This window comes from Monodon monoceros, unplaced genomic scaffold, assembly GCF_005190385.1.
Source record: "Monodon monoceros isolate NGI ecotype Baffin Bay Population unplaced genomic scaffold, NGI_Narwhal_1 Super_Scaffold_19, whole genome shotgun sequence".
Taxonomy (NCBI): Eukaryota; Metazoa; Chordata; class Mammalia; order Artiodactyla; family Monodontidae; genus Monodon; species Monodon monoceros.
Window position 1 is genome coordinate 13,504,056 of NW_021703775.1, and position 11,626 is coordinate 13,515,681.

General features: G+C 42.3%; 1 protein-coding gene across 2 annotated transcripts in view; it reads left to right on the forward strand.

Moving 5' to 3' along the window:
* IMMT (inner membrane mitochondrial protein) overlaps window positions 1-11,216 on the forward strand; it is a 48,198-nt gene extending 36,982 nt beyond the window's left edge. For both annotated transcript variants that reach the window (XM_029231569.1, XM_029231570.1), the window contains exons 11-15: window positions 3,670-3,684; window positions 5,078-5,301; window positions 8,019-8,150; window positions 9,129-9,258; window positions 10,274-11,216. In XM_029231569.1, the coding sequence (XP_029087402.1) occupies window positions 3,670-3,684; window positions 5,078-5,301; window positions 8,019-8,150; window positions 9,129-9,258; window positions 10,274-10,887 (1,115 nt within the window). In that variant the 3' untranslated portion in view covers window positions 10,888-11,216. The remainder of the gene's footprint in view (window positions 1-3,669; window positions 3,685-5,077; window positions 5,302-8,018; window positions 8,151-9,128; window positions 9,259-10,273) is intronic.
* Window positions 11,217-11,626: the final 410 nt, after the last annotated feature.

Sequence of the window (11,626 nt, forward strand, 5' to 3'; positions counted from 1 at the left end):
AAGGTGTCAAGGCTGCATCACAGAACCGTGGCTGGTCTAAGGAGCTCAGGTAATAAAGACAGTGCAGGAATTTTCACGGCATCATAGCCAACCAAGGAGATGTCACGGCAAGAAGTGGAGTCAAGGCTGTTATTAACTCAGATATGTAGTTAGTTTTTTTTAATGTAGTTGACTCACTTAAGAGGGAGATAGATACCAGATTCTTGTCAAAGCAAAAAATAAAAGCAGGATTTGTAAGAGAGGATTAAATGGAGAATCACACAAAGTTTAGTGTGGTAACAGTGCGTCAGTCTTATTTGAACATTGTTGGTTAAACTTGTTTGAACTGACTAGCAGCAGAGGGGACAGTGTGGACAGTGTGTCCTTGAGCAGGCCTGCTTCAGCCACATCTGTACCGTTTCCCTCACCAGAATCTTTCAAGGGTTGGGCTTCATTGAGGTTACAACTGAGACAGATGTGATTATCCCACAGACACCCTCCTCCACAAGTCATTCTACCACGTTACCTTTTTTTAATCCTTCTGAAATACTTACTCACCGGTTTTTGTTTGTTGTGTGTGTATCTCTGTCCGTTGGATGTAAGCTCCTTGGCTTAAACCTGACGTTGGTAGATAGCAGGGAGTCTAGGTTGGCTGCAGTAAATTAAATAAGGTTGAAAGGGCAGGTCAGGCTTTGCCTATGGAGAGTTAGTTATGAGTGCCATCCCTAGAAATTTGCATTCTCTCATCTAAAATACTTGTCTTTGGTCTTCCCAGTAGGCTAAATCCTACTAATTTTTCCATGCCAGCCTGTGAAGTTTTTAGCTTAAAAAGTTTGGGGACCTGGGTCGGGGGGAATTCGTTGGTGGTCCTGTGGTTAGGACTCCGTGTTTTCACTGCCGAGGACTCCCTGTTTTCACAGGCAGGTTCCATCCCTGGTCGGGGAACTAAGATCCTGCAAGCTGCGTGGTGCGGCCAAGATAAAAAAAAAAATAAAATAAAAAAATTTTTTTTTCTGGCTGATTAGAAAAATGCCCATTGTAAAGCATGAAAACATTAAGGCAGGTGTTCTCAGCTCAGGGCATTTTTGCCCCCAGAGAATATTTGGCAATGTCTGGAGACAGACTGGTCACATTGGGGGGTTCTGCTGTCATGTAGGGTAGAGGACAGAGGTGCTGCTCAGCACCCTACGGTGCACAGAACAGCCCCTCCAACTAACTGTCTGGCCCAGAAAGTCAGGAGTACCAAGGTTGAAAACCCAGCATGAAAGAAACGCATCATATAGAAAGGGAAAATCTTCTGCAGTGTAATCTTTGGATTATTTTTTAGAGGGAGGAAGGCAACCTCCATTTAATTTCTTATTTTTTAAATAGATTGAAAGGTACAAATGGCACCTGCTGAAGTTTTTCCCTTCCAGCCATGCCTACAGCTGCAGAGTTTTCCTGCCAGTGCTACTGACTGCTTGTGTCCCTCTGGAGATAATGACTTATTCCATGATTACCTCAGCCCTCAACATATGTTCTCGCTTCTGAAATCTGAACTCTTTTAAGACCTATACTAAGCTCATTAGTACTGATTTGTGTTACCAGTTATTTTTCTCTTATTAGTCTTATTTCCCTAAGTTATAAGTATCCTGGTGATACTCATCTGTCTAGTACTTTTTCTCTTTTCTCCATAGCTGAGCACAGTGGCAAACATAACAATATTTAGCTAACATTGTTGAGCATTATTTTATTTCTAGCACTGTGTTCTGAGTGCTTCACATGTAGTTAACTTTTTTAAAGTTCATAACAGTCCTTTGAGGTGAGTTTTATTATTATGCCCGTTTTATAGATGAGAAAACTGAGACACAGAGGGCTTAAGTAGTTTGTCCACGTTTGGGGCTAGGGCCAGGATCTCATTCTTACCTACTAGCCTCACTGTTCTCTGGCTGATTGATTCGTATTGGCAGCACAGGACCCCCTTTTGAGCTTTTGAGAAGAGGGATGATGTGATTATCATAAGTAGGAAAATTCATTTTTATGAGCTTGAGGGTGAGTTTGACGTAGGGAGGGATGCTTCAGGGTAAGGAAGCTATTCAAAGCTGCTGGAGTAATCTGAGGGCGAAGTGATATGGGTCACCCAGTGTGTATGCCAAGGGCACTGAAAATGAGGAATAGGAAAGAGACTTAGAAGTGATCATTCACCAATTGTTTTGTTTTGTTTTTGGCTGCCCCGGTGCGTCTTGTGGGATCTTAGCTCCCCAACCAGGGATCGAATCCAGGCCCCTGTCAGTGAAAGCGCTGAGTCCTAACCACTGGACTGCCAGGGAATTCCCAGCAACTGGTCTGTTGAACCATAACTTGTATCTAGTGAAGTTGGCAGTGTATATACTCCCGATCCAACAGTTCAGTTCCTAGGTATGAGCTCAGGAAGACTCACACAGGTGCTCAGGAAGATTCACTAAAATGTTTATAGCAGCACTGTTTGTAAGAGCAGAAAAATCAAAGACAGTTAAATACCACACATATGGCAGTGCAGATGAACGACCCAGAGGAAAAGCAAAAAGTTGCAGAAGAATATGTAAAATAGGATACCGCTTACATGAAGCTTAAGAACATGTAAAATGAAACTATATATTGTTTAAGGATGCATGCGTATGTGAAGTATAACAAAATGAGTGATAAACACCATATTCAGATAGCGGATACCACTGTGGGAGGAGGGAGGAGGAGCCACTAGGAGGTGTGCGCATGGGTGTTGCCAGGAAGAGAGAATGAGGTGCAATTTGTAGGTTGTCAGTATTCCCGAGGGACATTTCCTTTATTGCTAGTAGACTAGTATATGTAGCCATACTTGCGTGCCACGTTGACACTGACCTATTATCTCTTAACCTTGTCCATCTTTTGCCGGTTTTTCCTGCAGCATTGGGACAGATCCCTGTGTCTTTGGTTGAATACCAGATTAAGTAGTTGAACTTTTAGAGCCATTTTGGATGAAAAATACTTGTCTTTGAACTTGTTGAATCCAAGGGTCATACCCAGGATATTAAGAAGCTTATTCTGAGAGGCAGGAGACTGGCTGCGGGTCCTCTCCTGTCAGGGCTTCACGCAGTGGTACTTGTGATCGTGGCGGGGAGCGTCATCCGAACTCTTCAGAATGTTATTTTTTTTTCCTTTCCGCCACGTCAGGCAGTCATAGTTCTTAGTTTAATTTGCACCCATTAAGCACAAATTTAATGTGAGTTCACTGTTTTCAAATTTCCAAAGAAGAAAAATTAATTTCTTAAGTATTTGCAATGTTAGGAGCGGCGTGGTATTGAGAACACAGTCAGGACTGTGCCTTCGTGAAATAGTCTATGAACTAATGCAAATGGGATAAACAAGAATTGTAGTTTCCATGTAAAAACTAACCAAGTTGATTGCTTTACAAAAGTAGTTAGAGATGAGTCCCCAGAAACCAAGACTACTTTAATATCATTGACTCTCTTATTTTCTGAAATGTTAGAATTTACCTTGATTTATATAATGTCTTCTGATCCTTTAAAAAATTTTTAGGAAATAGACTCATCATTTTACTTTTCAGTACCAAAATATGCTATTTCTACTACTAGCTTCTGGTTCCTTCTTGCTTTCTTTTGGATATTCCTATTTAATGATTAATAACTGAAACATGTACTTACTTTTTTTCAAACTTATTCTTTTTCTTTGTAGGTATTTCTGACCTAGGTGAGTAATTATGTGTATTTTATGTTTAAAGGCTTCTGTTTTGAGTCTTAAAAGACTCAAGTCTTTTTGTTTTGCCTATGATTCTTATACTAAACCGTCTAAATTAATCTAAAGTAGAATTATGTTGCATGTGATAAATCTGATTTGTATATTTTTGTCATCCATGTGCTCTCAGGAACAAAAATGTTTTCACTATGTGATTGGAAACCTGTAGATATGATATATATATATCTTTATAAAAGATATATAAGATATATATCTTTTATAAAAGATATATATATCTATATAAATATATATATTTAAGTTTTTATTTTGTAAAATGTGAAACATTAAAAAGTAATAAAACTATAATGAACCCCTGTTTACCCATCACCCAACTTTAGCAGTTACCAACACATGGCTGGTTTTGTCTCATTTATTCCCCCAACTTAAGTTGAAGCAGGTCCCAAACATTATATTCTTCAGGTTGTAAAAACTTTCAGTATGTTTTTTAAAAAATATGATGACCATACCATTGTCCCAGTCAACAATAATTCCTTAATGTCATCAAAGATATCTCTTAAGTGTTCAAATATCCCTAATCACCTTATAGAATGAGTGTTTTTAGTTGTTTTGTTCAAATCAGTATCCAGAGGAGCTACACATGGTGAATTTGGTCAATAAATCTCTCATCCTCACTTCGTTTTTTGCTTTTCAATCTACGTATCGTGGAATTGAGTTGTTTATCATAGTATTTCCCACATTCTTTATTTTGCTGTTAGAGCCATAATTCCTAACCTGTGGTAATATATCAGAACACTTCTGGAGTGTGAGATTGGGGAAAGAAAAAAAAAAAAACATCAGAATCAGAATCCTTGGGTATGATTATTTTTAAAAGCTCTACCAGTGATTCTGATGGACAGCTCTGGCTGCAGATCCCTGTCCTGGATCATATTATCTGTGTAAGAAAAAGTAGAAAACTCTTATTAGGGAAAAGTCTGAGAGAACTTGGATGTGATTCACGTTTTAGCAGAAAATGTAGAAGTGAGTACGTTTGTAAGCTTTGTATTTAATTGTAAGCTTTGTCCTTAGAGGCAGAATTATGGTGAGTTCTAAAGCCAATGTATAACCAGTTCACACTGGAAGTACTGCTCATTTGGGTTCCTGGAAAAAAACTGATTCTATACTTGGAGGCCTCCCTGAATTATTTTGCTTGGGATTGAAAATGCTTAGTTGCTGGCCATGAGCTGTGAATTTCTGATTACATGGCAGCCTCTACATCTCTTTTTAAATGTCAGCTCCTTCCTCTTGGCTTTTCTTCCTAGCTGTTTAAGTTACAATCAGTTGAGACAAGTTACCTTGTAGATGTATGCTTTTGGTGAAATCATTAACATTTTCATGTGGTTTTGTTTAGCTGACAGGCTGTCCCCCGACGACCTAAACTCCCTGATTGCTCACGCGCATCGCCGCATCGACCAGCTGAACAGAGCGCTGGCCGAACAGAAAGCCACGGAGAAGCAGCACATTGCCTTGGCCTTGGAGAAACAGAAGCTGGAGGAAAAGCGGGCGTTTGACTCTGCAGTGGCAAAAGCATTAGAACATCATAGAAGTGAGATACAGGCTGAACAGGACAGAAAGGTAAAGAAATGAGCAAAACTGCCTAATGTTTAAAGTGAATCTAACTTGTTTGCTTCTAGAGGTAATACCAGCAGTCGCTGACTTTAAAATACTAGCTGTAAGTCAGGCCAACCCCCCTCTTGAATGGAACTTTGGCCCTTGTTCTAGTCAGAACTTCTAGGGAAGGATTGGTCTAGCAGAGAGCCTTTACGTTGAGCTGATGCAGGAGTGTCAGAAAGTAACGAGCTGCTGTCATCCAGGATTATCTAGCTTGCCTTTTCCCAGCGGAGCCTCTGTCCCCTTAAGCAGTGCTGAGTCTGTTGGATTCCGAGTATATTTTTCTCCTCAAGGGTTGTTTTTTGTTTCTTTGTTTGTTTATTTGGGGTTTCTTTGGCTGCAACACATGGCCTGCAGGATCTAGTTCCCTGACCAGGAATTGAACCCGTGCCGCCTACAGTGGAAGTGCTGAGCCCCAACCGCCGGACCCCTCTGTGCAAGCGTTTCTAAGGGTTAGTGGTGAAGCATGGATGAAATAGCTGTAGTCTTCTGTCTGAGCACATCATGTATTAAATGGGTGTCGACAGGCTGATTTGGGAACCTGACTACTCATCGTACCGTCGCATTTTCTCAGCTGCACAGTTGGCCGTTCCCTCCTCCTTTTTAAAAAAAATTAATTAATTTATTTATTTTTGGTTGCGCTGGGTCTTCGTTGCGGTGCGCGGGCTTCTCATTGCGGCGGCTTCTCTTGTTGCGGAGCACGGGCTCTAGGCAGGCAGGCTCAGTAGTTGTGGCGCACGGGCGTAGTTCTCTGCGGCATGTGGGATCTTCCCGGACCAGGGATTGAACCCATGTCCCCTGCACTGGCAGGCAGATTCCTAACCACTGCGCCACCAGGGAAGTCCACTTCCTCCTCCTTGAAGCTCTTTCTTCCCTAGGCTGCCAGACCCCACACTTGCTGGCCTTTCCCCCTGCCTTGCTGACGCTCCTTGGCTTCCTTTGCTCAGCCTTCAAATAGCGGCGTGCACTGGCATTGTTCTGAAACCCTTTATCCATCTAAGCTGCCTCCAGGTGCTCTTTGCTAGTCCTGTGGCCTTGAAGTTCAAATACCGTCTATTACTGACACTTATATTGCTGGCTCTGACCTCTGCCTTGGCTTCAAGGGCTGTCCAGCAGCTGACTTGATATCTTCAGCTGGATTTTCAGTAGTCATTTCAAACTCAACATGTTCAAAACAAATTTCTTGATTCTCTCCAAACTGTCTCCCAGCCCCTCAGCTGCTTCTCTCTAAATAAACCTCCATCCACTCATTGATCAAACTAGAAATCATGCTCAGTTGTTCCTCCATCAGTTTTTGCATCCAGACCATTGACAGAGTCTACCAGCTCTGCATTCAGAATAAATCCCTAAACGCTCCGCTTTTCTCTCCTTCAGTCACCACCACCTTAGTTCAGAGTATCGTCTTAACAGGGCCCCTGTTTGCATACCCATCTTTCTATGTCTATTTACACGGGCAAGTGGTCCTTAGAAAATGTATTCTCCTCAGACACTATGCTGCTGAAAATCCTCCACTGACTGCCGACTGTATTTAATATAAAGTCCAAATTCTTAACTGATACCAGAGAAGCCCCTTGATCTCATTCCTGTTGCTGTGAGCCAGGCTTCCCTTACTTCCCTATTTCCCTAGTGTACCAGGTACCTTGGGCTTTCTTGCTGTTGTGTTGGTGCCTTGACTACATCTTTTGCCCTGGGGTAGCCCCGTCCTGTTCCCTTCAATGTAAAGTAGAGTCTCTGTATTACTTTCTCTCATATTGCCCTATTTATTTTCTTAAAAACAAGTACCACAGTCTGAGATGTCCGTTTTGCCTGTCACTGATTCCTCTCTTGAAATGTATACTGCAAAAGAGCAAGGAGTTTGTCTGCCTTGAGCACCATCGCATCCAAGCTTACAGTAGGCACTGCCTGGCACAGGGCTGGCACTGCATAAATATTTATGCACTGACCGAATGGATTCATTTATTAACTGTATTGTTTCTGAGAAAAAGGAAGTTATGATTTCCAGGTAATTAGTATTAAATAATTGGTAATATGACCCACGGCTAATTGTTAGGCCAGACATTGTAGGCTTTTCATAGTTTTGGCTTGATTTGGCCTGTGTTGAGTCTGAATTCATACTAAAATAAGCAGTTTCAGAGGCGCTTTCTTTGTTGAGAGAAACTGTGTTCGGTAACTGTCAGACATTTGTTACTTTTCTTAACAGTTCTGCATGGTAGGCGTTATTATTCACAGACAAGAAAATGGAGACTTCGAAGATGAATAATCTCCCTAAGGTCACACAGATGGTTGCGGTGAAGCTGTGTTTGATCCCAAGTCTTTGTAGTTATTTCTGTGGTCTCGGATTTCTTGATTCTCAGGGGAGTATGTGATGCAGGAAATGACAGTGTTTGCTTTGTACAGGAGGCAGCCTGGTGATATGGAAGAAACTCAAGTCTGGGGGTTAGAGAGACCCCTGTTTGAAATCTGATTTCGCCACAGCCATGCGACATTGTTTGAGTCACCTTCCAACATTCAACTTTCTGATTCATACGAGAATTTGAAATAAGAATGTGTTCCCATGCACGGCTCATCGTAAGGGGTTCTGGACGTGGAAGCTGCCATCATCGTGGTTACTGGTCTTTCTCTTTTGCTAAAAGCGTATGTGGAGAATTGAGAATTCCTCATCACTGTGCTTGGCTTCACAGGTGGAGGAAGTCAGAGATGCCATGGAGAATGAAATGAGGACCCAGCTTCGCCGCCAGGCTGCTGCCCACACCGATCACTTACGAGATGTCCTTAGGGTCCAAGAACAGGAACTGAAATACGAGTTTGAGCAGGTGAGGACCTGTCGTAAAGCATCATCTCCCCGTCGACCTCCTTTTTTCCCTTTACACTATAACAGTCTCTGCTTTCCTTCTAATGTGCTCCATGTCATTTAGTCTGAGAGTGTGGAAGAATGGGGAAAGATTTCTAGTGGTGCCTCCTTGCTGGAGGGGGACTTTTGTATATTTCACATCTGCTCCTTTTTACATAAAGGTGTACCTATGTGTTACTGATCAGATGTGTTTTGTATTTATGTCCTAGTCATTTGGAGCCTTTAAGCTTTAAGGAGGGCTGGTACAGGGGGTTTCAGGAAAGCAGGTAATAATACTTGACACATGTATTGCCTGCTTTATCTCCACAAACTCTTGTGGATTATGTGGTAGTTCTGAGATTTTTATATTTGAGGAAACATCCCGGAGAGGTTAAGTTTGGAAACCACAGCAAACCATCAGGATACCTTTAATCATAATTAGTTTCTACTCAGCAAGTCATTTATAATATATTAACTTATCATTTTGTCTCACAAGAAGGGAATGAAATTTTCCAAGTAAGGAAATCTTCCAGAAAATTGAAACTTATACCAATATGAAAAGGTATATTACTTTGAATTCTCTTTGATGAGTATTTTGAGAAAAATGAACTCTTAAAGTGGAAGATATTGAATACAATTTAATGTCTGGGTGGCCACACAGTTACTGTATTTTCTAAAGTTGTCATTTTCTCATTTTAATAGACTTCTTTCTTCCCCTCCTGGTCCTCTTCCTCTAATATTAGGCTCCACCAGTAAATTTGTAGAAGATGAAACATCACATATGCTTTAGGAAATTTTTGAAACCTTACACATAATGTAGGAGTTTCATGACACCTGTTTTGAGATTAGTTAAAGGCCCTCTTTACTTTTGGAGGCTGCAGTTACTGGAAGACTTAGTGGCCCGATAAGTGACATGCACTGAGGTAGCATCACTTTCTCTGTGCACTGTTTACCATTTCAGGACCTGTCTGAGAAACTCGCTGAACAAGAATTACAGTTTCGTCGGCTCAGTCAGGAGCAAGTTGACAACTATACTCTGGATATAAACACTGCCTATGCCAGACTGAGAGGAATCGAGCAGGCTGTTCAGAGTAAGCACGTGGACCTCTTACAGCTAATTTCATTAGCCCTACTTCTCAGGGTAAATTCTTGCTATGAGGATAATGGTATACATGCATTGACATTAGGCAATAAAGATGCCAAAGTCCCTCTAATAAATTTTATTCATTTCATAGAAAATTAGCCCCAGATTTGGTAAGTTTGTAGTATAGAGAGTTGTGAGAAGAAATTTAAAAGGATCTAAAAATTAAACCTAAGTAACTTGAAGTTTTACTCCTTATGACCGGCATGAGATCACCATTTACAAGGCAGTTTACCCAACACACTTTGGTGGTGTCTCACGTGCCCTGAGTGGAGAAAAAGGTCAGTGTGCTGCATGTTCGCCCTCCAGGCTCTGCTGTTGGAGGGTTACCTGGAGGTGGTGACTTGCTTGTTCCACCCACCAAATGGATGGTAGTTATGCTGAGGCCTCCATGTGCCACACCGGAAGGGAAATGTCCTGACAGTGAGGATTTTATTAAGAAAATGGGTTTCTGTGGGATGTGATGGAATCTTTTTTGTCAGATAAGCATAGCAATAAGCTAAGTACTCGTGAAGTTTCAAGATCCAGTAGTCCGTTCCTTTGTAGAAAGTAAAGTTTCTGATGGCCTTAATGTAAGTCTTGGCTTAATTTAAATATCACATTTCTTTCTCAAACATTTCTAAAGATAAATGTATCTGAATTAGATACCCTGCATTCTCCTAGATGTCACAGGAAGAAAGAAGGGAGACTCATCTGTGCACATCCACCCTCTCAGCTTTCTCCACGGCTACAGTAAAAACAAGTCCTCAGCAGATTATGTCGTGCCTTGTTGCCTCATGTGAAGAGGCCAGCTAGGAAAGAACGCACCATAAATAAGTGGTGGGATGGGCTTGGAAGAGGCTCTCTCCAGCCCCGTCTTCCACTGCTGTGGAAGGTGTACCAGTTCTCTCTGTGTATGAGGACATAGTCAGGTGGAGAAAAAAGTCTGTCTTTGCCTTTTTTTTTTTTTTTTTTTTTTTTAATAGGTCACGCAGTTGCTGAAGAGGAGGCCAGAAAAGCCCACCAGCTCTGGCTCTCGGTGGAGGCATTAAAGTACCGCATGAAGACGGCATCTGCAGACCTGCCCACTGTTCCCCTGGGTAGCGCAGTGGAGGCCATCAGAGTCAGCTGTTCCGATAGTGAATTTGCCCAGGCCCTAAGCGCAGCCCTCCCTCCAGAGTCCCTGACCCGTGGGGTGTACAGTGAAGAGACCCTTAGAGTCCGTTTCTATGCCATCCAAAAACTGGCCCACAGGGTAGCCATGATCGATGAGACCAGGAATAGCTTATACCAGTACTTCCTCTCCTACTTACAGTCCCTGCTGCTGTTCCCACCTAAGCAGCTGAAGCCACCGGCAGAGCTCTGCCCCGAGGATACAGACACATTTAAGTTACTGTCATACGCCTCCTATTGCATTGAGCATGGTGACCTGGAGCTGGCAGCAAAGTTTGTCAACCAGCTGAAAGGGGAGTCCAGACGAGTGGCACAGGACTGGCTGAGGGAGGCCCGAGTGACCCTAGAGACTAAGCAGATAGTGGAGGTCCTGACAGCGTACGCCAGGGCCGTAGGCATAGGAACCACTCAAGTGCAGCAGGAGTGAGTCTAGGAAGAGTCTTGTAAAGTCACACTTCACGTCAAAGGAAACTGGCAGTAATACATGAAGGGTTTGCTTGCAACAAGGTCTCAGAACTGCCTAGAGATGAGCAGGTGACAGGTACTGTTCTAAATGTTAACACCTGTTGCATTTATATTATTCCTTCCTGCTGTCATGTCAGTCAACTCCAGGAGCACTTTATTTGCAACTTGGGTAACATTTTCTGTTTCTCAGGTTTTACTGATCAGGCTTGTGAGCCAATCAAAATAATGTTTGTGGTCACTGTACTGTTGGTTTTGCCCTTGGAGCAAACTGAATAAAACAGAAATGGAAAACTGAGCAGCTCATCCCTTTGCAAAAAGCATCATTTCTAGTTTGTTGTGTATATGGAAAATCTCCTTGAGAAGCAGAAGTAGCAGAAGTAGCAACTCCTGGGCGCTCAGAGTTGCCAGGCTGTGAACCGGGTTTCAGAAGCCCTAGGCCTGTTCTTGGCTTTGAAGGTCCTAGTGAACTGATTCCTGCTGGTGAAACTCAAGAGGGATGTAAATATAAGCCAAAATGCCAATACATTTATAATTGGAGATATGTCATTCCAGTGATTCAAAGGCACTAGAAATAGTCTGTATCCCAAACTTCGATTGCTACCACAGGGAAAAATAATATTTTATACTGGGATCCAGTACACCCGCACGCACCCTTATATGAATGTATACACGAAACGGTTTCTGGAGCCATTGCTTCTCCT